We start from the raw sequence: 23,279 nt of genomic DNA on the forward strand, positions 1-23,279 counted from the left end.
GTAATCAGCTTCTAGCCAATTTTTGTTGTAGGTTGATTACTGGCTGGACCGGACTAAATGAATATGGAAACAGTTATGCACATAAATATAAATATATTTCTAAAATTCTTGTCTGCCACTCGCTGGCTTCACAAGATAACGTTATCTCTTATGTACAGGTATATCGGACCGTTAGTAGCTAGCATTGGCTAGTTTGGCCGCATATCTCGTGTTACATACGGCAGGATATACGATCAAGAATATGATCGGGGAATGTGTGTGACAACAGAATCGATATTGGCACTAAGGGACTGAGCTCTTGTCTTGACTCTTGTATGAGGCCGTCAAACCCACAAAAGCAAGTGAAAGCCCAATAAATTTGCTATCCTCCGTAATATCGGATAAAGACCCAACAGACCGCTGATACATAATCTCTCTCTGCCTCTCACCAAGCCTGTAGAAAAAAGCTTGTAGAATGCTATGAGACTCCATCCTTCAAAGTTCGCATTAATATCTCTGTAGAGAGTATCCGTCCGGATATCGGCTTCCCTAAGAGCCACAAGGGGCAATATCCCGGGCTTCTTTCATCGTCGGTATCATCAGCAATTTAACAGCTTACTACACTCTCGATCAGATCGTGTCCGGCAATGATGCGATCGGAGGAGAGCACAATTTTCGCCCCTATCGTCCGCTCCAGCAAGTGACACGCAGCAATCTCCGCGTACGTAATCCCACCAACGATGAAGATAAACATGGTCTTCTCCTTGAACGGGAACAGCTGATTCAGTGCAGCCTTGTGACTGCTGGCCGACAATTCCTTGATCGTTTTTGGTGCCGCTCCGCCGTGGGCTTGATGCGTTCCTTGCTCCAATACTCGGCCCGAAACCTTCAACCGTTCGAGATGGCCCAGTCGGGTGTTGAGTTGGTCGAAGCTGGCCGCACCGAATATCATGTGCGTTAGTTGCGTGACAAGTGGAATGTAATTGCCGTTAAAGACGTAACTTGGACAGGATTTCGCCACACCACCCGCCGACACACCACCAGCTAGACCACCGTCCCGATCGGTGCTCCCAGCCCCGGTCGCAGTCGGAACGGAATCGTTCGAGTCCGTCGGTAGCTGTTTCAGTTTGTTCGCCTCGATCTGGAACGGTGTCTTCAGGGTGGGAATGGAGATTTGCGAGAGAATCTTCGTCTTGCTGAGGTTCGTCGTGTCGGGAAAGAGGCGCGCCTGGAACAGGCTGTGAAACACGCTAAGATGCCGGTATCCGAATGCGGTCAGGTAGCCGGTCATCAGCCTGGTCATATCTTCGCCCGTCAGTCCGATCGTAACGTGGTACAGACAGATCAGCCGGAGCGTGTTGTACTTGTGCGCATCGCTGCTCAGCAGCTCCAGAATGTAGTTCATGATCTGCTTCCGGTTCGTGTTGGTCAGCATGCTTTCCTCGATCATTTGATGCTTCTCGAAGTTGGCGCCAATCTCCTCGACGATCGTTTCGCACAGCCGAAGGTGCTTGAACAGTTCCTTCTTGGCGGCGGCCACCTTCGGCAGCTTGTTCGTGACGTAGTCCTTCATCTCGTGGAGCTTCATTTCGCGCGAGTATGCTTTCCCCTCGAGGCCGAGCGTTTTGGCCTGCGAACTGAGCAGACTGATCACCTCGGAGAAGTGACGGTACCGGTGCTCGAGATAGATCATGTCCTGGGCGCCACTCATGCGCAAGCTGGTTGCCTCCTGGTGCGTGGAGGCTTGCGGCTGCTCCTGGGACGTTTGCTGCAAGAAAGCCAACTTTCCGGACTTGATCTTGTTGCTGTCCCCGTCCACTACCAGCGAGCCGGAGTTGAGTGTCTGTATTTCGAGCAGCAGCCCACAGTAAACGACCGGCGTCAGCAGGCAGGCCGGATAATCTCGATCCCGGTCCAGTATTAGCATGGCCGCATACTCCGGCTCCTTTTCGACCGGAGGTTCCGGTTTACTGTTCTCTTTGCCGGCCGCCACCCCAGTCCGTGGCTTGTTTGCCTCCATGCGCTGCACCATTTGCAGTATTTTCTCCGCATTCTCGCCCAAACTAAACACCAGATGGGGCTTGCCCATGACGAGATTGAAAATGCGCACGCTCTGTGCGATCGCCCCGAGCGGTGTGGTGTCCTTCCGAACGAACACGTCCGCAAACACGTTCGGCAGCTCGAGGCTAAGCAGCGATTCGTCCAGCAGCAGAAAATCCCAGTGGAAGTTGTACAACTCCACTATCCCGTGCAGACCTTCCTCCTCGAGCAAGTGCTCGAAGCTGGCCAGCACCGACGGGAGCACCAGCACATGGTACTGCTTGCTGCGTATATCCGGCTCCAGCAGGCCGCTCGTTTGGCTCTGGTAGCCACTGATCTGGTCCAGCACGCTCTTGAACGTAAGCAGATTGGACGTGATGAAGTACACGAACTGTTTCCGCTTTGGTGGTGGATTTTTCGGGTCGAACTTGAATATCTTGTCGATGCCTTTTTTCCTGCAACAAAACGAAGGCATTCTTTACGACCTGTTTCTGTTCTGATCCCCCCACCCCGATCGGGTTGGTTCGGAATTCCCACCTCAACCACGATGCACCGCAAACATGTTCCAGCGGTTTAATGAGTGCCGGTTCGATGATAAGATCCTTTTCCGAAGGGATGGAGTAGAACACGTGCTGAAGCTTTTCCTGTGCTATCTGCCGGAATCCTAGCAATTTTCCACCGCTCGCGGAGGAATCCATTTTCCCGGTTGCTACGATCGCAGCGGAGACGCAAAATCGTAAACAGACGGTGTCCCGACGCACAGGGTGGTTCATCTGTCAAATGCAAACAGGGTAACGCACACAACGAAGCCTTCTTAGCAACCCTGCACACGGGCTGTCAACTGCCTCGGAAAGTGTTTGTTTACGCTTTGTGCTGCTGAGCGGAGTAAAATAGTTTGTGCAAAAGATTCGTTCCGGTTTCTAGTTATAATTGCAGCACAAGCTACCCAACATGTCCGGTAAGGAAGCGAAAGGATTAGGGCAACAGCTCGAAGCCATAATGCTTGGTTTGTGTCGTTTTGTTTTGCAGAGAGCAACGATAGCGTCCGTTGTCGCAAAGCGTCCAACCCGTACACAAGGCAGGATTTGAAGAATGCCATCAATCTGATAGTGGACCGCGGCGTTTCCATCCGGCGGGCGGCCCACGTGTGCAACGTACCACGCACCACGCTGTCCACCTATCTGCGGTCGCTCAAGCACGGCAAAATCAGCAAGCTGCTGCCCCAGGAGGAGCAAGCCCTGTACCAGTGGATGACGGACTGTTGCAAGCGCGGTTTCTCGATTAAAAAGCGCAACGTGGAAACGGCGGCAGAAGCGCTGGTCCAGAAGAATGAACCGCCCCGCACGCACCCGTTCCAGGACACCGAGTTCGGACGGCGATGCTACCAGAGGTTTGTGAAAAGATGGCTGTCCGTTGATCGGGCCAAGGAGCGCAAACATATCGGCATCGTAACGGATTGGTTTCTGCACATCGAAAGCTATCTGAACGAATCGAACCTGTTCGACATACTGTCCCAACCGGCCCGTGTCTTCCTGTGCGATGAGCTGCGGTTCCGCGAGCGGGTCGAAATGAAGGAAAGTGTACGGACGTTGCTGAAGAAAATGACCATGCTGTACACCTTCTCGGCGGCCGGACATCATCTGTCCCCGCTGCTCGTTTACCCGTACCGGCGTGACGTTCCGCCGCATATCGTGCAGGCAGCACCGAAAAACTGTGCCATCGTGGCACACGAGTACGGACAGGTGACGCCGAAAACGTTTGCCGCCTATCTGGACAAGGTGGTGGACAAGTTCGTGACGACCAACAACATCCCCAAGCCGGTGATTATGTTTGTGGACGAGTCGCAGGTAGATCTGACGCTGCATCTGCACAACACCTGCAAGCGGCTGGGTGTCGTGCTGATCGGTCTTTCGTCGTCCCAGGTGGTGAAGCCTACCGGTAACGCATTCAACGACATCTGCAGCGGATGGGAACGCGAGCTGCCGAAGTGGGAAAAGGACAATGGGCGCGAATTCACGCTCGCCGAATGTGCCGGGCTGATGCAGCAAATCAACCAACGGTACATCAAGAGCACGGTGCTGGTGAAGGACTTTGCAGATAGTAATTTGTGTCCCTGGACCCGGCCGGTACGCGAGACGACGGCGGTGGCGGGCGATGAAGCGACCGCGGCGGCGTATGACGAAATGATGGAACCGGAGGATGAGGATGACGACCTGGAGATAGAGCATTTCCTAGAGAACGTTGACGGTTGGTCGGATGGAGAGGAAGGGGAGGAGGACGTGGATTTCGACGAGGACGAGGATGAGTGCATGGACGAGCTCAACGATGCGGATGGCGTTGACGGTGAGCAGCTTGCGGAGGAGATGGAAAAAGAAGCAGCAGCAGCAGGCAAAAGGGAAGCAGACGATAAGAACGTCCGAGCCGATGCAACTCAGTCGGTTGAAACGAAGCCGGACGGGAAGACGGAACCCAAAGCAACCGAAGCTAACTGTTCTCGTAAGCCCGTTCCCGAGCAGGTGAATGGGAAGGACGGCAACCAGGCGCAGCAAACGCCCCAAAACAGCGCCAACTCTGAGACGGAAGATAACGAGGACGGGCCACCGGACGATATCGATATCAGTATTAATTTCATCGATTTCAAGCGTGCCATCGGAAGCGAGCTGACGGAGAGGTTTGAGCGTAAGCTAGAGATTGAGAATCGTCTCCCGCTGGCGAACCATGCCGAGAATGTCCTGTTCGACATTTATCGCCAATTTCGGTGCGACATTGTCACCGACAGTGACGACGATTACGACGTTGTAGAGGTAGGCGATGATTGAGGATGATGACCCGGTAAGCTGGAGCTGGAGCAGTAGATGATAGGTCGTTACACCAAAGCACGCACCGCAAGTATATGTATTGAAAAGCTAGTCAGGTAATTAGAGTCCTAACGAAACATTCCTTGATGCTGGTGCATGGGAAGGCACGACAAGTTTTTTTCTATTCCTCATAAGCTACTCTCCCAAAGCAACAGATAATAAACTTACGCTGTTTATAGCTTAACTGTTTGTCTGTTTTGAGTGTGTTCGGTGAAACGAGAATCATGGAATTGAATTGTTTTTCTACCCACGATGACCGAAAGCAAACTTTCTTCGCCCAGTGTGCCGATTGTTATGACGGAAAGTGTACTTACCGCGACCAGTGTGCAGCTCCGTTTGACAGCGATTTGTTGTTTGTATACATCTCTCCACCGGAGGAGGAATTCTGCGAATACGAGGAAAATAGAAATTAACGCTTCAACCGGGAGGAAACCATGAATCCAGTAGATTAAATCGACAATACACCGTGATGCTGAAATCGATCGACAAATGTCCAGGCCTGTACTGTGGCCGTACGGTGCTGGCCAACAGTTCGCTCAGTGAGTGCGGGGCTTGTTTGCGAGGATTTCGCGTAAACCCGCAGTACGTCTGCACGCCGTGCGACAAGGACCTGACCTCGCACGATTGGCTGTATCTTGGCTTTATGACCATCCTGCCGTTGCTTATTCACTGGTTTTGCATCGATTTGAATGCTCACCTGCGGAAGTAAGGCGAAGCCGAAACTGCCCAGCCCAGCCCAGCCCAACCCAGCCTCTCGTCTATCAAGTCTCGTCTGCTTGTCGTTTTAGGTTCACCAAGGGCGAGCTGATACTGCACGCCAGCGCGTGTGTGGAAGTGTTCCTGTCCGCGTTCCTAACCATTCTCTTTACCGATCCGATCTGGGAGCTGCGGATCAATTCATGCGGCGTGCAGAAGCTTTCCGACTGGTACACGCTCTTCCACAACCCAACGCCCAACTATGAGACGACGCTGTACTGCACCCAGGAAGCGGTCTATCCCCTGCAAACGATGATATTCGTATTCTACCTGTTCTGCGTAACCTTCATGATGATCATTCGGCCTGGGTTGAACGTAAAGTTCTTGCCGTACCGCGGCAAGCTGGCCGTTTACTATGCGCTCTACATTTTCCCCATCTTGGCACTGCTGCACGCTGTCGCCGGGGGGCTAATTTGTGAGTTCTCGTCGCAAGGTCCGGGGTTCGGGGCTCATTTGCGTGCTAATTCCTACTATTCACTGCTTTCAGATTACTCTTTCCCATATTTGAGCATTCTGATTTCGCTCGTGTCCAACGCGCTGCACTTCTCGTTCAAGCTGGATCAAACGATGAAATGGCTGCTGGAATCATCGATCACACAAATGCGAAATGCTACCATCATACGTAAGTGTTGCACGTTCGTCCCTTCCCATCTCCTATTCATTCCGCTCACTAATGACTTTTCCGATGTTTGCGCACAGTTGGTCATTGGATTCTGTTGGCGTACGGAATCATATCGATACCATACGAAATCTCGTACTTTTCTCTGCTGCTAGTACCAGCCCCGGCACTGTTCTACATTTTCACTGCCAAGTACACGGATCCAGACAATTTCAAGTAGTGGCCGCATACCGGTTTCGGCGGCGAAAGTCAAGGTTCGCTTCAAATAAATTTGTGATAGGAAAATTAGGAAATATATTCTACAGTTGTAATCTTTCGAAAGGTGTTGTTTGTTGAAGCAATCGCTGAATACCATTGGGTGCCAATATCACCGCAACACAGGTGAAGGTGGATAGGATTGCCTTGCTCACCGTCAGCCCAATGCAAAGGAAGGCTGGTGGAAACTGTAGCGCCACACAAGTATGTAGGATTCATTTGATCATTTGATTCAGCCAACGAGTTCGCTGTGATCCTCCTCTACGCCTAGTGCCGAACGGTCCTCTACAACCTCGAAACCGTCGCCGTCAACCGAGTCAACTCTGCTTCCGAGTCGTGCACCATCACGGACCGCAGATTGGGAGCAAATCCGTCGATAGTGGTGGAGCTATATAGTCATCATGCTGTTCTATAATGAGCACCGGAAGCAGCAGTTGGCGTTACTTTGTAGTTTGTACTTTGTTAAAACTGAACGTCGTTTATTTTCTGCGCAATTACTGCACGCCACTGACTTGACGCTTAATGGGTCGATTAAAATGTTTCCTACAATGAAACATATGACACTAGCATATTATTAGGTTTGATGATGCTGCTGGTTTGTCTAACGGTAGAGAATGTGTAGTAGCAGATGATGCGACTGTTTGCCGTGGTGTACGACGACGTGGTGTCATTAGTTCTTTACGTGCTAGATACCTGTGCTTACCCACTGTATTATTGTAGCGAATTACACCCCGAAATTCGAAATTCACTTCCCTCACGGACACTGATTGCTTTTGCTTTTGCTCAACACGGGCTAGAAGAGAGGTATGTTAAAACGTCCTTAAGCTTCTCGGAATCCATATCCCTAACAAACTTCGCCGAATAAAACTAGAAGCTCTTCGAATGACGCGCGGTGTTTTTACTTGTTTGGATTATTGCTGTGGTGCGTTGCTCACGTTTTTACGAATCTACAGAGAACTTCCATGAGCGAATACGGATGCATGTGTAATACATGTGCTTGTCGACAGTCCGTGAGAAAGACAGCGTGAAAGTCCAATCAACGACAACCCAACAACAACAAAACCAAAACCGGCGGAACCATCGTACCGCGAATATTTATGACTTGAGCAAGTAGGTAGTGCCCTGAACCAAGGGGGGGGGATAACATTCCGGAACCGAATAGCGACATCTGTTTGGAAAATAGTCGACGCAGTTTTTGGAGTGAAAGAAAGAGAGAGAGAGAGATCTGGATGTGAACTGTGCTGCGCCCGGTGCGTCAATTTGCTGTCCAAACGATTTAAATGCCAACCTAAACATCTAACCTGTTTTGCGATGGAGATTGTTCTGGTTACAATTGCTCGCTAAACGCCTTGGAGGAACGTCGTCAAAGAGGGCCTAAACTAATAACCGATTATTACAAAGAAAGGACTCGACATCATTCCCCCACAATACATCTGTCCCCTACCGTGTGGCGGGAGACTCGCGGAGTCCTAATCGCGAACGCCCCCGGTTTTTGTAACATTCAAGGAAAATTATTGTACAAAGAAAAATCCTTCCAATAGAAATGGTGCAGAAAATTGCCACTTTACACACACACACACAAGACCGACAAACAGCTCGTTGTCGACATGGATGATGCGGATGCGAATGGGGAGAAATAAAATGGAAAGCTATACGTCCCTTTAATCTAAAAGAAATTCACGTCCACCGTTCGTCCTTCGAAGCGAGTCCCATCCATAAGTTCTGTAGGGGGGGAAGAAGCACAACAGCCTCCGTTAGTGTCCGATTGCCGCGAGTTTGAACGTAAGCCTACTAGGATTACTACTTACTTATGGCAACATCGGCATCACGCTCCTTGGCGAAACGAACGACACCGGTGTCCTGTCCTCTGATTTCGGCAAACTTTACCTCCCCGACGTCGCGGAACTTATCGCGCAGCGTTTGCCAAGTCCAGGAAGGAGGCATCTGGAGAAAAGGAGAGGGGGGATAATGAGTAGTTCCTTCAGTGGTCCAGAGGTGTCAGACGGCAGGCAAGTAAAGGCGTACGTACGTTGCGAATGATGATCGTGTCGGACATCTTGCGATTGCCATTGTTGAGGCCACCGTAGTTGCGGCCATAGTCGTCGTTCGGCGCTGTGCTGTAGTTGCGCACGTTCGACGATCCCATGTCGTAGTCGTTGCCCCGATTGGAGCCACCGTTACCGAAGCCGGACGAGTAGCTCTGGTTGAAGCTAGAACCGAGCCCAACATCATTACCGGAACCGCCGAGACCACTGAGCGCACTGGACAAGCTGTTACCGAGCCCACCGCCCAGACCACCGCCAGCACCGCCCAAACCACCGCCAACGCCACCCGCTGCAGCAGCCGCTGCCGCACCCAAGCTTCCCAGACCGCTAAGATTCGTCAGACCGGCCGCCGCGTTTGACAGCAGCGAGCTCTGCAAACCACCGGTTAGATTCGACAGCCCAACCACGTTGCTGAGCTGTGCCGCCAGATTTGAGTTCAACCCGGACAGATTGCTGGTGGCGGCCGAGTTGAGCAAATTGCTTGCGGTCAGCGGAGGCTGGACCGGGGTCGGCGCCGCATTCGACAGCGTGGCACTCTGCAGGGCCGTGTTCTGCTGCTGCAGCGAGGGCAGATTGCGGGCCACATCCTTGAGCGGCTCACCGTTCGGACCCAATCCGATACCGATGCCTTTGAGCCCCTCGGGCAGCCGGCTCATCTCGCTCTTCTCCGTCAGACGGTCCAGCCGGACGGTCATGCGACGGTCGAAAAGCATCTGCCGGTCAAACATCGAGATGGCCTGGACCGCCTCGACCGGATGGTCGTACTCAATGACGGCGAACCCCCGACTGTTCCCATCCTTGTCGACGGACAGATCGAGACTCTGGATTTTGCCGGCCAACTTGAACACCTGCTTCAGCTTCTTCGCATCGACCTTGTAGTCGAGCTGTTTGACGCACAGCACAAGCCAGAACCATTCGACACGCGCAAAACACACACACACACACACACACGCAAACCCACGGAACACATACACAGTCGGACCACCGGTGCGCGGGCGAAACATCATTAGTGACGACGACGATGAATGGTTGCCAAAAAGAGAAAAGAAAAGAAAGAAAGAAAAACGATCGGAGGAGAGACCCCCGTTGTAAGAAGTGTTTGCTGCAACTAGCTGCCCTGCAGATATACGGTAGATAAGCGTTAGGGAGATCGTTCCTTTACAGCCGATCGACGATGTATCTCTACGTTGGTAAAAAAGGTGTAGAATGGAACAAAACAAAAACACAACGCACACCTCTCCACTACTACTTCTGCTGCGGATGATACTGTCGGGTTAAGGTGTCGAACGCATCTCAAAGAACAGACACACGCGGTCCAATGACGGAATTGGCCACTTTTTTACCAACGAAACAAACAAACAGATATTAAATGGAGAGAGAGAGAAAGAGAACCAGCATCCCAGTCGAAATTGGAATCGAGGAGGAACGCAGCGACTGCGGATAACTGCCCCCAGCGAAAACAAAACTGCCGACGCACGTTTTTCAGTTGGACGGAACAAAACGGTAACAGTACACCCAACGTCAAAAAGCAAGGAAAAACAAAACCCCCATTGAACGAGTTAAGCAGATTATCAAACAGTTTCGTATGTAAATACTAGATTTGATATGAAGAATCGTTCATAGGACGGACCTGGGTCCTAGCGATCCATCTTACCTTGGGGATCGCTGGGGGCTTCTGTAGCATTGGCCATCGGATCAAAAAATCCTTCCAATTGGTGAAGCAGATACTGGACAAGCTCAGTATTGTTATACAGAATCCATACAAATACCAGTCGCAACCGTTCAAGAGAATTTCAACTTCCCTCGGCAGCGACCAAGAGAAAACTCTATCGCAGGACCTTCTCCTATCGCTTCGTAGTTAAGACGGGTCTGCATGGGCCCACAAAAAGCCAAACACACGTAAACATATTTACGACAACCGTGGTGGAGGTACTAATAAAAAGGTTTCTCGCACGTAGATTTCGATGTTGTGAATGTTGGACCGATTGCAGTCTATTTTGTTAATGCATGCGCGTTGTAAGTCTGCCAGAAAAGTGTGAACCATTGTGACGCGCCAATCCAAACCAGATTCGGATTCGTATGCATCCAGAATAATCAACAGCTGTAGAGATACACGGCGAGTGGAAGGAAACAATCCGAACGAAACAATACAGTAAAACGTAAGAAGCAAACAAGTAAGAAAGAAAGGAGGATGGAGATTGGCATTGTGCAGAAGGAGCATAAACTACTACAATACTCACATTGGCGACGAAGATCTTCGTATGCAACGGCCCTTGAATGCCTAAACCCTCCAAGAACTTTACGCTCAGACCGTACGTATTGTAATCCTGCGAAAAATCACTACCACCAACACCGACACTGACGCCACCGAGATTGCCACCGCCGAGGACACCGCCACCCACATTTCCGCCGCCACCGACAATACCACCGCCACCGCCGCCGCCGCCGCCGCCACCACCACCACCGCCACCGCTACCACCGTGCGATGGTCCAGACCTGTAGGAAACAGAAACATACAGAGATAAAGAGAAAAACAAAACCACACGCAACACACCAACACGCAAGATAAAGAGAGAGGGAGAGAGAGAGAGAGGCAAAAAGAGAGATGAGAACAAATAACAAAACGAACGGACGGACGGACGAGACGTGAATGAATGGAGGAGGATAATGTATCTTGTGCAGGGGATCGTCCACATTCCGGTCGACCCACAACTATCAAGAAGGGACGGGACATACATGCTACAACCCTTGGCAAGGAGGATAATGCGTAGGAACTATGGCAGTGTGTAGCAACAAGCACCAATTAGTTCATGATTCATGAAATCACATACGACAAATGGATATGGAAATTTAGACAGCGCACTGATAGGAGCGACTAAGAGTTACGAAATCGAAGTACGATTCCTTATCAGAATTGACGGAATTAATTCTGTAAATTCTACACTGATTATCCATGTAGGAAAGGGCGTTTTGTTGATGGGTACAGTCAACTGGTGGAAGTGTAGGGCAAATTTAAGTATTGTAAGGGCGCCTTCCTTCTGTGTTTGATGGCATATGGATGAACGTGAACGTATTTGTGTGTGCGGTAGTGCGGTACAGTCAGGTGGAAACCGTATCAACAATCGCAGCCATGGGGGAATGGAAAACAGTGGTCGCGTGCCCCGTACGCATTCCAGCAGGATAGGAAATGTGTGGAAAATGTGGACATACACAATAAACAAAGAAAGGGGGGGAATGAGAAAACGGATCCTAAATAATGCAAACACTAACATTCGATCATCGTCACGGTCCCGACGGCGGTTGTCGTTGTCGTTGCCGCGGAATGATTTCGGCACAACCCGCCCATACTTGTCCCGCTCGTTGCCGTAGTCCTCCTTGATGACCAAATTTCTGCCGTTGATGTCGTAGCGGTTCATCTTTTCCAGGGCCATCTGGACGTGTTCCGGCTTTTCGAACTCTACGATACCGCATCCCCGCGGCTTATTGTTCTCATCGTGAAACAGCTCAACGAACGACACATCACCGACCTCTTTGCGGAACAGATCCTTCAGATCCTGCCACCGATACTCGTACGGCACGTTCGAGACGTAGATTCGCCGGCAATCGCTACGCTCCCGATCGCGGCTCCGGTCACGGTCGTTGCTGAAGCGTGAGCCGGCACCGCTGCGTCGATCGCCACGTCGTGAACGGTCGCGATTGTTTTGATCGCTGTCGTTATCCATCACTACCCGTGCTCACCAACGGAAAAGCGGCAGCGAACGGCAGACGAAACGCGAGGACACGGACGACGGGTGGAACTTGACTCAACGCCGTATGAATGAGGGATCAAACGCACGCGCCAGGGAGGAACACCGACTCGGTTACAACACTCTCGCTAAAACGGTAACAGAAAAACTTCCATTAGACAAGCAGTATGCAAATCTTCCGCGTCGACATCAGCAAGTATGCAAAATGCAAACTACGTAGGACGTGGTTGCTACAAATCCTTCCCTCCGGAAGAGGACGGATCTACGTCGGCGCCGCACGGACGAATACATTAAACATGGCGAGAAAAAAAAACGCCGCATCCTCTACGGTGTCACGAAACAGCACCATCATACGACGCCATAGGGGTAGAATAATCCATAACGCACGAGCCCATACCTTCCGATCCGATGGCGAAGGAAAACAATGCTGCTCAAGCTAAACACAACGCGGACAACAATGCTAAACGGTTCTAGTTGCTTTTCCGGACCACCACAGCCCTTTTTCTGCACCACTTCTAGCCGATATCTCTTCACTAGGAAACAAATAGGAAAAAGCGCTAACGACCCCGTCGCTGTGAAAAAATGGACGCTTGGCAGTTTGACGTTGCTGTCAGACGAAAGGCGGGATGCAAGAAAATTTTTGTACGCGATTATCCAGCAAGGTAATAGCGGATGAAAAAGCCTATTTCGCATCGTTTGAGTTTCAATTAAAATTGCTAAAATTGCCTATAATAATTTACCATTTCAATTCCTGGGGCGAAAAGACGTGTTTGATCAATATTTATAAAGGAGTCAATTTATTAAAATCGCACATAATTCCAACATTGTCAAATTATTCATCCACACAATCAAAACACACAAACACTATTCTGCATTTGCTGACAGTTGTTGTTTAGGTGTGGGGGCATTTGATGTTGTGATCCTTTCTGTTGTCGATTACCTCGATTGCAGAAATAGTGGAATTATTTTGTCTTTTTAGCTGCCATCATCCGTAATAACTCAGCATTCATAAGATGCTACGCAACATGTTCCGGTTGGCGTACAACAAACAGAAAACGCTCTGTCGGTACTACGCGAGAAAGGCCCGTAATCCTGGAATTGATAGGCGAGCCGCCCTACTGCCGGATGACGCAAAACCCGTGGAGTACGAAAGCCTGGAAGACGGTGAGGCGAATTTTCATCAGCTGCACAAAAGCCACAAACAGTTCGAGGCAGAACAGGCACAGTACCGCGACCGGTTGCAGACGTGGATCGTTGGAAACAAATACTTCAAATCGAAGCAGCTTAACTTCCTCACCTGGTCCGAGAAGGAGCAGATAAGGTACCTGCACAGCTTCGATCCGGAGGAATGGAACATCGACAAGCTGACGGAAAGTTTCCCCGCGGACAGATACACGATCGCGAAGATAGTCAAGACCAAGTGGCAACCGAAGGACGGCAAACGGATGGAGCGGCACGATGCGGCAGTGAAGGAAAATTGGCAAATGTTTCGCAGCGGACGTATCAAGAATATTGATCCGGGATTTGCGCAGCATTTGAGCAAGTTTATGCAGCGGAACGTGGATAAGACGAATGAGCTGCGGCCCACAATTGAACGCAAACCGCTGTACGAAATCAGACCACTGCCAGAGGGCGAGTTTAGTGCAATCGTGACGAGCTGTAAAAAATATAAACCGATCGAGAAGGACAATGAATCGCAACGGACGCTTCTGTCGGATGACAGCGATCGATCGGAAGAATCTGATCATCATCCGGAAATGTCGCAGCAGGTTCCCAAACAGGACACGTTCCTGATGGGAAATGTGCACAACACACGGCATGTCACGTGGGCCGAAATCAAAAGACGGGGAGATTCGACAGCGGTCGCAGACAGTCGCAAGTCGGTTGAGCATAATCTGGAGCTAGATTTGGGGACAGGCATAACGGACAGGTTGGAAAACATCCACAAGAAGTATGATGCGGCACAGCCGGTGGTGGCGGACTCTTTGTACGATGCGCGTGATGAACAGCGGGAGGATATAAAAGAGTTCATAAAGATTCCCAAAAAGCTGTACAAAAAGGGCGCCACGTACCAGGTGGACGATTGTTTCTACGACGACGATGGAGAGTTCCTGTATCGAGTGCCTGGCATGTCTAACGTTAAAAAGCAGCAGTAGTAGTAATTGGTAGAAAGCTTTTGTGAAAATAGACATGTACACCGGAAATGTGCGGTATTCTTTACAATATAATTTGTTGATGACACTACGGCTTTGAACAATTAGGACATTTAAGGTCTGGCAGATCGATTATCATAGGTCAGTTTCGCGCTGATTGACTAGTAAGTATTATTGGTGATTTCTCTGGAGGGAGCTCTGCGACTGATAGATGTTGGAAAACTGGAACATGTAAGAATCATCCAATTCTATCCAGGATAATTAGGATACTGTCCACCATACCATTGGGGTGTTCCTGTAGCCGAGACGATTGCGGAGCTAATTTTCACACGACAGGGTCGGGGTTCAAAACCCATCCCGACCGCCTCCCCGTACGCAGAACTGACTATCCAGAAGCACAGTAAAAGGTAGAAGAGGTTCCACCACACATTCAACCGATTGAAATTGAAGACTCAACCCCAGGTTATAAGAGGTCTTGTTTTTTTATTAAACCAGATTAAACTGGACTAGTACCGGCTGTTGGTATGTCCGGTACTTCTTGACCCATTTCAGTGAATCACCGTCACTGTGTATAGTGCGATTAGCAAAAGTTAGCCAAAATAAAATGACGAAATCCCCTTAATGCATTGATAAGCTTGCTGGTCCCAACAGATAATCAAATATCGACAACCGTGACCACGGTACTGTCTTTACAGGACCATCCGACTGGAGATAGGTCTGACACGGACCCTCAGACAACTGATTGGTTTTATTTCCTTAAAGAAATGTAGTTCACCCTCACCGGCAGGTCAAATACAATTAAACCATAATTTCAGGAGTGAACAACATGTGCTGCAACATTACAGCACTCTCTCCCAGTGTGACAGATTGATAGAAGTAGTGCGAGTACTGACTGACTGTAAGCAACGCGTTCAAATTTGGGCCCAATTACTGCGGTCCAGTGTGCTGGGGGGCCATGGCACGCGACTGGACGCTATTTGATTAATTAATGTTTTATTTCCTAACCCTGGACCTTATCATGTCTTGGGCAAGCGGGACAACATACGCCCTGTCACGCGTCTAGGCGGGCGCGATAAGGACCAGGAAAATCTGTCCGTCTGAGACTCTTCGGGTTTCGGCTACTCGAAAACGTATTAGGAGTAGGTTGTGGTTTTGTTGCATTTCCAGCAGGCAAACAAAACTAGCAAGGAGGGTTCGGCCGGGCCGCGAGATGGTTGAAAAACAAACAGTTGATTAATTTTTTGTCATCATGTTTAGACTTCTGCTTTTAGCGGTTTCGATTGGCGTCAGCATAGTTTTTTGCGTATCGCCCCTTAGTTCCATATCTGCACTGATTTGAAGGATTTTTTTTTGTGGTTATTTTCAATTGAACTAATTTTATGTTTTGTACAATTTTATTTGCTTCCCGCTCTCCCGAAGAGGTCGGCCGGAGTGTTTCGCTACGGCAAAGGGGCACATTTACTTAACGATTTATTTTACGGAATATGATTAGGAAACAAGAGACGACTGGTTGTATTTGAAACCATTCTAAGGGTGTTTGTTGAGCTTGGTAGGTGGTTAATCTAGCCAACCCACTGGAACTGGGAAACATCGCAAGTGTAGCAGTTACATTCGGCCACTATCATTTCTAATTCGAATGTTCGATGCACACAGGATGCATTATCTAGCTAATGTGCCGTGCTTATGGAGCCTCCCCTGAGAAAGCGCTGCATTCTCTGAACTCTGAACCTTCTATCGAATCGGACGACGAATCATTCCAATAATCTAGAGAATACAAAAAATGCCCCAACGTTCTCTCGTGGTACCCATCGCGTAGGCAAAAGAGATGCGCGAGAAAGCAGAAACTGAATATTTCGGTGGCGGTGACTGATAAGCCGGTGTCGGTGTCGGTTGGCAGGATGTGGAGTAGTACTCCTGTGGTGTGGGCACCAGCAGTCTGCGTCTAACATCCAAACAGGCAAGAGGCTTACGGCCAGACATGCAACAGCAGACCAGTGCCGCTGGAGCTGGTTCGTTTTGACGCTTCAAATTGCAACTTGAGTGAGAAAGTGCGCGAGCAGCAGATCCAGAAGAAGAGACGGAACCATCCGCAACTCTATCTCTATTTTTAGTGGATATTTGCAAACAAAAATGGACGATCGTGTGACGCTTTGTGGCGCGGAAGGGTGTTCGATTGGTTGCAGTTCAATGAACTAATAAAGGCGTGACACATACCGCCCAAACGCACGTGTGCCGAGCCCGCTGTGTGCCACGAGGCGAAAGAAAATGCACTTAGTATCTTAGTACAATCGTGATTTGTTGACGGGACTGTGGTTTGTTGAGATCGAATTTGTGTGCTGCCGATAGCCTGCGACGCCTTGCAAGCACAGTATCAGGTATTGTGTGACTGATCCTCGTGTGTGTATGCGTGTGTGAGAGAGAGTGTGCACTTGGTCGTGTTTTCCGACCAAGAACATCCAGCGAAAGCCGACTTTACTTCAACTGGCAACCCGTAATGGTTGCCAAGCGCGATTCTTCATCTAAATAAGTGATCGTTTTGTGATAAGCAGCCATCGTTTTTCGATTCGTCAGTTTTGCAAACGTATGTTTTGCTGCAGCGTTCGAAATATTGGCCGAATCAGTCGTGTGGTTTGTGGTCCGTCGTGCCTTAGAAAGAGGGCGTTAGAGATCAGGGGTCGCCAAAGTAGAAGGTTTGTGAGTAAGTTCGGGCACAGTGCGTTAGGGTCTGGATGTTTCGATTCTCAACATCACAACAACTTATGTGATGTGCTTCGAGGATCGGAGAGACGTTATGAAGAAAATAGGATCAAGTTTTTGGCAGTGGACCTCGTGTTGTGATCCTTGCTAGATCAACGACTTCTTGTTACAACATCGTGTCCTGCGCATCTCTTGGCCTTTAATTTGTGACTTCCTGCACCTTATATATCCTTCGCTCTATAGTCACTCGTACATACATGATAACCGACGTCGTTGTAGAAACGAGTCCGACGATCGTTTAATCAACTGCTCAAATTTTGGGCATTGTTGGTAGATCGCGAACCGTGCTTCGATTTAGGCATCCGGGAGCTTGTTTTTCATAACGTAAGGACTGTATGGGGGTGGTCCGGTGGCCAATGCGATACCGGCGCCGGTCTTCACACGGCAGGACCACGGATCAAAACTCATCCAGACCACCTCCCCGTACGCAGGGCTGTGACTACTTTGCTTCTCTCTTGATCTCTCGAGGTTGTAGTGCCAAGGAAGAAGAAGAAGAAGAAGCGTTATACAAATCGATCTTTGATCCTATATGTAGGCGATCGTGCAAGGACTGACGCGTGGTTGATGGATAGATTTGTTGGTCTGTATGATTATAGTGATTTTGAGTCATTTGATTTTATTCGTATCTTACGTGACTAGGGCGGCCCGGTTCAATTTCCATCCGGACTGTTTATCCCCGTAGTGAGGACTGATTATCCAACTACGTTGTGTTTCTAGTAAGCTAGAAATGCCAGGCATGACCTAACAGGTCGTCAGGTCAAAAAGGGAGAGAGGGAAAGACATGACTAGAAAGCCATCGAATGGCAGACATCACCTACTGTAGATCGTTGGAACATAGCGTTTCCGGAAAAGGAATAATTAGTCTACAATCAATCCATTTTTTCCCCCACAACCCTGAACCATCTTGTCTTGTTAAAGCGTGCCTGTTGTCTCTGCGTTACATCATCAACCCCGACCACAGCAATACCGCAGCCGAAAAATAAAAAAAAAATCGCCACCAATGACTATCCTTGTCCTGCTCAATATTTAATTCGTGCCGGTTAATGAGATTTTTGTTTTTGTTTTTGAAATCGCACGTTGATTAAAGTTTTTCATGCGTGAAATGAGTTTTTTCTTTCGTTGGGTCGGGTGGGAACACTTCCGACCTTTCCCTATGCACGATCATGTCGTTGTCCTCATAAAAATACGCCTGATAATACCATGTTTCGTTTCAGATCATTTTGGTGTGCGAGAAGCTAGAGCATCGGCAAGTGTAATGTCTACGTGGGAAACGATCGCCAATGAGAGCTGGGCCGTTGTTGATAACCTTGACGGCATGCCACCGGTTGCCGGCCGGAGCAGCACGGATGTTACGCTAATGTGGCAAAACTTGACCATAACGCCCGTGCGAAGTACGCCATCGTCTGGCGGCGGTGGACAACTTCCGGTGCTGAACGACATCAGCGGTACGCTGCAGCCGGGAACGCTCGTGGCCTTGATGGGACCTAGCGGAGCGGGCAAGACGACGCTGATGTCCGCCCTGGCATATCGGATGAGTGGTGAGTGCCGGAGCCGAAGAGCACCAAACCGTGCGTGAGATAACGCTCGATGATCGCTTCTTGTTTCAGATAAAATGACCATTACCGGAGACATTCGCGTCAACGGATGCCCGATCGGACCGTTCATGTACAACATCAGTGGCTACATCTACCAGGACGAGCTGCTGCCGGACTCGATCACCGTGCAGGAGCATCTGCAGCTGATGGCCCATCTGAAGCTCGGCAAGCGCGTATCGGCCGACCGGAAGCGCACCATGATCGCGGACATACTCTCCAAGACCGGACTGGAACGGTGCGCCAACACCAAGATAGCGAACGCATCGGGCATAGGCAAAACGTTATCGGGAGGCGAGAAGAAGCGCCTCGCATTTGCGGTGGAGCTGCTGTCCAAACCAAAGTTCCTGTTCTGCGACGAACCAACGACCGGGCTGGATTCGTACAGTGCACGGCAGCTGGTGGAGATGATGAAATCGTTGACGCGTGCCGGCACAACCGTACTGTGCAGCATCCATCAGCCGGCCGAAAAGCTGCTGTACGAGTTCGACAGTCTCATCCTGCTGACCGGTGGACAGACCGGGTTTATCGGATCGCCGCACGAAGCGGTACAGTTCTTCCGGTTGCAGGGTTTGGAGTGTGAGCATGGCTACAATACGGCCGACTTTCTCATCAAGGTGCTTTCGAGCACGACCACCGCCAAAACTACCAAGGGCAATCAGTTCACGACGGGAGCGATCTGTCCGAAGACCATATGCAACAACTACATCGCGAGCGAGGCTGCCAGACGCCAGGAGGCGTTGATCAGTGCGGAACTGTACAGCACGGCCGTGGACGGAAGGGATGAAGCGTTCCGGAAGCAGCTCACCAAGGCTCGTGATCGCTGCTGGTTCTACACACTGTACTGGCTCATGTACCGTCACGTGCTTCAGGCTCACCGGAATCCAAACTTGCAGTATTTCAAAATTGCTCAACGAATAGTAAGTGTTTCGATCGACCGATGAATCGTTCCGCAGTTGATCACTGGGAAGCACTGATCACGCTTGACCGAGCGAACGCGCACTAAGAATGATTAATCGTTCGCTTTTCACTCAAGCGCCAGATAAGGCCGTGTCAGAGGTCCCACCTTCTGTTTGCGATCGGGAAATGTTCTCGTAATTGTTTTGACAGCATGCTGCTGGGTGCTGGGCCATGTGGGCTACTGGAACGGGAGTGGCCATAGACCAAAAGGTAATGTTGTGATTCACCTGCTTACTTCCTTTCTTTCGCGTGGTTCGCAGGCTATCGCCGTACTGGTCGGACTCTGCTTTTCGGACGCAATCGAACTATCGCAACGGGGCGTGCAGGCGATGCAGGGCGTCATCTTTCTGATCGTCTCGGAGAACACGTTCCTGCCGATGTACGCCGCTCTGTCGATGTTTCCCGACAGTTTCCCACTGTTCCAGCGCGAGAAGAAGGCTAACCTTTACAGCACGGCGCAGTTCTACATCTCGAGCATCCTTTCCATGGTAATTCCAGCGGAGGGTTCAAGAGCAAGGATAGAGTGGTAACGCTGCTTCGTTTGATTTTTTTTCCCAGAGCCCATTCGTCCTGCTGGAGACCTGCGCATTCATCCTGATCGTGTACTTCCTCGCAAACCTAAGACCAACGCTGCTCGGCCTGATCGTCACCGTCGCCGTGTCCGTGTTGGTGATGAACGTGTCGATCGCTTGCGGCTGCTTCTTCTCCACGCTGTTCCCGACGGTCGCATCCGCCATGTCGTACTTGGTGCCGTTCGATTACATTCTGATGATCACGTCCGGAATTTTTATCAAAATCTGGTACGTTCGCTTCAACGGGCATGCATTGAACCGGTGAAAATTCGTCCGAAATGGTTTGGCAAATGGCAAATTAGATGTAGCGTTTTCTAGCGATGGCTTTATTCTGGATTTTTGCGGTTTGATTTACGGTCTCTCTTCTCTCTCCCGTGTCTGCTCCACCAGGTCCATGCCCATCTACTTGCGCTGGATGCCGTTCATTTCCTGGATGATGTTCGCCAGTGAAGCAATCTCGATTGCCCAATGGGACGGGGTAAAGAATATTGGTAAGCCACATACACAACCACAACTACACACTCACACATGCGGTGTGGAAGTAATGCGTTTGTTGATTCCTTCTTCCAGAATGTTCCAACATTATTCCGAGCATCTGTCTGCATAACGGCGAGCAAGTGTTGGATCAATATTCGTTCAGCAGCAAACATCTACGGACGGACTTTCTGGTGCTCGTGGGGCAATACTTTATTTATCATGTCCTGGCAATGCTGTGCCTGGCCAGGCGGGTGTCCCGCAATTAAAAGCAATGGATGGTGTGTCTGCCTTCTGGTTGTTGTTATCGAACATACAAGCTTATTGCATTTTTATGTCATCTTCGTATTACGTACCGTTAACTGTGGTTAGAATAAAACAAACCATACACTCAGTACATTACGTTCTCCTTTTCTGTCGTTTTGGATCGTGAAATGGCTTTTAGTTTAATTTAAGAGCATGCTGCGTATCATGGTTGTGGAATCGAATGTCGTTCAGGACAGAAAAAGGTTGATATCAAGGGTTAAAGCGCAGTCAGGTCGAGCTCTCATACTCAACTCTTGATTTCACTCTGTGCGCCTAAATGTAGACAATCACGCATGCGTACGCTGCATAACATTGCATAGCTTGCACAACGAATTTCAAACTGCTCGAACAGAAACCTTCGAGCTGTTCAAAATATTTCGCCAAAAGCGGAACGGGTTTAACAATACCTGTACAAAATATGTACTTTAAAAAAAAGTAAACTTTTATACAACAAATATTTTATGAATGAAGATGACGCGATTCGACACGCCCTTTTAAGAGATAGTAGCAATGAGCAAAAAGAGAGCATGAACCACTGAAGGAAGACATTTTACATCGCAAAACGGGAACACCAATCAGCAATCGGTTGCTGATAGTGTGTTTGTCCGTCTCCGTTGAAAATTTGCCATGGGGTGCCTCAAGACGACAAAAAAGACTCTTCTCTTATCAGCCTTTCCATTGTTGCGCTTGACCAGCGCAACCAGTAGCCAACCAACGAGCGTGGACGCCCGAAAGATTGGTAAATTAATTTGTCAACTAGCAATCAGCTCAACAGGGCCCGGGACTTTGCCGGCCATTCATTCCTGTTCGAACCATCGGTGCAAGAACAAGCTGTTCCGGGACATCGCACGATTGACGGTTGACTTGCGCGGGAACACAAGCGAAGAAACGCAGATTACTCGTATGTTTTCGCCGATGGATTCGACGGTGAACAGTACCGGTTCGAGCAGTGCCAGTGCCGATTACCGCAAGAAACGCATCAAGAACGTCCAGAAGCTGGAGTTGGTGCGGCTAATGAAGGCTAACTTCCTGTTCATTCGTGGCAAACATGCGGTAGCGCGCAGTGAAAAGAGCCGTGCCGATGTTTGGAAGGTAATTACTGGCCGGCTAAATAGTTTGGGTCCCCCGATCCAGTCGGCAGAAGCGTGGCAAAGAGTGAGTGTCGTTCGTAGTGTTCCCGTGCTGGTGGATAATTATCGTGCCGCGACTAACGCAAGCTTTCATCCGTACTGTAGCGCTGGAACGATATGCGTTCGGCGACCAAGAGCAAGATGACCAAGATCCAGAACTATGTCCGCGAGCATGGCGAAGACTGTCCGTACAAGCTAAATCTGGTAGAGCGGCTCATCTGGGACACGTTCAGCGTGAAGCCGGAGGAGTACATGAAGGACCTGAATCTGAAGCTGTGGCGTGAGAAGCAGCAGCCAAGGGTCGACGGTTCGGTCGGACCACAGCCACAATCCGCAGTTGACAGTGTCTCGTCCTGTTCGTCGCAAATGTCGGCGGCCGAGCAGAACTTTGACATGGGATGGAATCAGGTAGGAACAACAACGACATGTCACGATACCGGATTAGGCTGGAACTCCCCAATGCCTTCCTCCATTGCGTCCATGAGCAGGGAGAACAGTTTGCTGGAGGTTCCGAATCAAACGGTGGGAGGATTTTATTCCACCTCTAGCTGTACCCTTCATCCGGAGCAGAACTATGGAGTGCAATCGACGACGGCCATGGGATATCAAGGGTATTCCGGTGTGTCTGCTAACAGCACAACACACTTCAACCAGTGGCCATCCTCCGGTGCTGAGCTGCGTGACGACGCTTCGTTCCAGCAGCAGCCAAAGGTATTCCCGCGACTCCAAGCATAACCTCACTTTTCAGGCAATGCGAAGAAAAGACGAATTTTGTGTGCTTTCCACTTACAGATACAGACGTCTACGACGGATCTCGTGCCCGGCGGTAAGATGCTGCGGGAGTTGAACAAACTGTTCGATCTGGTGCTGAAACAGAACGAAGAAATACTCAGCTTATTAAGACAGCCCAGCAGTGAAAATTAAAGCCATATGGTTATTACAGTCGTGCAAATGTATTAATTACCAGTGACTTCGTTTGGCTCTGCTGGCGGATCGTCACCATTTTCAGTGCAATAAACGTACAACAAACACACACA

General features: G+C 49.8%; 7 protein-coding genes across 15 annotated transcripts; 5 read left to right on the forward strand and 2 right to left on the reverse strand.

Moving 5' to 3' along the window:
- Positions 1-73: 73 nt before the first annotated feature.
- Positions 74-2,810, reverse strand: LOC118505184 (vacuolar protein sorting-associated protein 33B). Its single transcript, XM_036040639.1, has 2 exons — positions 2,557-2,810; positions 74-2,474 (listed from the first exon to the last, which is right to left on the reverse strand). Exons 1-2 carry the CDS (start codon positions 2,790-2,792, stop codon positions 587-589), a joined length of 2,124 nt encoding a protein of 707 aa, XP_035896532.1. The 5' UTR covers positions 2,793-2,810; the 3' UTR covers positions 74-586.
- Positions 2,811-2,843: 33 nt separating this feature from the next.
- On the forward strand, positions 2,844-5,068 carry LOC118505198. Its single transcript, XM_036040670.1, has 2 exons — positions 2,844-2,977; positions 3,049-5,068. Exons 1-2 carry the CDS (start codon positions 2,971-2,973, stop codon positions 4,836-4,838), a joined length of 1,797 nt encoding a protein of 598 aa, XP_035896563.1. The 5' UTR covers positions 2,844-2,970; the 3' UTR covers positions 4,839-5,068.
- A 77-nt stretch (positions 5,069-5,145) lies between these two features.
- Positions 5,146-6,573, forward strand: LOC118505237 (JNK1/MAPK8-associated membrane protein). Its single transcript, XM_036040776.1, has 4 exons — positions 5,146-5,582; positions 5,666-6,048; positions 6,121-6,255; positions 6,333-6,573. Exons 1-4 carry the CDS (start codon positions 5,347-5,349, stop codon positions 6,470-6,472), a joined length of 894 nt encoding a protein of 297 aa, XP_035896669.1. The 5' UTR covers positions 5,146-5,346; the 3' UTR covers positions 6,473-6,573.
- Positions 6,574-6,947: 374 nt separating this feature from the next.
- LOC118505197 (myelin expression factor 2) lies at positions 6,948-12,901 on the reverse strand. Its single transcript, XM_036040669.1, has 6 exons — positions 12,696-12,901; positions 11,823-12,426; positions 10,793-11,048; positions 8,537-9,436; positions 8,316-8,451; positions 6,948-8,229 (listed from the first exon to the last, which is right to left on the reverse strand). The coding sequence occupies exons 2-6, from the start codon at positions 12,272-12,274 to the stop codon at positions 8,174-8,176; spliced, it is 1,800 nt and encodes a 599-aa protein (XP_035896562.1). The 5' UTR covers positions 12,275-12,426; positions 12,696-12,901; the 3' UTR covers positions 6,948-8,173.
- Positions 12,902-13,170: 269 nt separating this feature from the next.
- LOC118505224 lies at positions 13,171-14,502 on the forward strand. Its single transcript, XM_036040752.1, has one exon. It carries the CDS (start codon positions 13,312-13,314, stop codon positions 14,452-14,454), a length of 1,143 nt encoding a protein of 380 aa, XP_035896645.1. The 5' UTR covers positions 13,171-13,311; the 3' UTR covers positions 14,455-14,502.
- A 1,761-nt stretch (positions 14,503-16,263) lies between these two features.
- Positions 16,264-21,203, forward strand: LOC118505192 (protein scarlet-like). Of its 8 annotated transcripts, none has more exons than XM_036040663.1 (7): positions 16,264-16,408; positions 18,423-18,746; positions 18,816-19,720; positions 20,021-20,248; positions 20,319-20,560; positions 20,723-20,823; positions 20,903-21,203. In XM_036040663.1, exons 2-7 carry the CDS (start codon positions 18,464-18,466, stop codon positions 21,073-21,075), a joined length of 1,932 nt encoding a protein of 643 aa, XP_035896556.1. In that variant the 5' UTR covers positions 16,264-16,408; positions 18,423-18,463; the 3' UTR covers positions 21,076-21,203. The 8 variants fall into 8 exon arrangements, with proteins under 8 accessions (XP_035896556.1, XP_035896553.1, XP_035896550.1 ...); XM_036040660.1 differs by having other exon boundaries at positions 16,284-17,149; XM_036040657.1 differs by having other exon boundaries at positions 16,284-17,141.
- Positions 21,204-21,295: 92 nt separating this feature from the next.
- LOC118505218 lies at positions 21,296-23,279 on the forward strand. Of its 2 annotated transcripts, none has more exons than XM_036040735.1 (3): positions 21,296-22,267; positions 22,348-22,953; positions 23,035-23,279. In XM_036040735.1, exons 1-3 carry the CDS (start codon positions 21,740-21,742, stop codon positions 23,164-23,166), a joined length of 1,266 nt encoding a protein of 421 aa, XP_035896628.1. In that variant the 5' UTR covers positions 21,296-21,739; the 3' UTR covers positions 23,167-23,279. The 2 variants fall into 2 exon arrangements, with proteins under 2 accessions (XP_035896628.1, XP_035896629.1); XM_036040736.1 differs by lacking the exon at positions 23,035-23,279 and having other exon boundaries at positions 22,348-22,650; positions 22,731-22,920.

Source organism: Anopheles stephensi, chromosome 2 (genome assembly GCF_013141755.1).
Source record: "Anopheles stephensi strain Indian chromosome 2, UCI_ANSTEP_V1.0, whole genome shotgun sequence".
Classification (NCBI taxonomy): domain Eukaryota; kingdom Metazoa; phylum Arthropoda; class Insecta; order Diptera; family Culicidae; genus Anopheles; species Anopheles stephensi.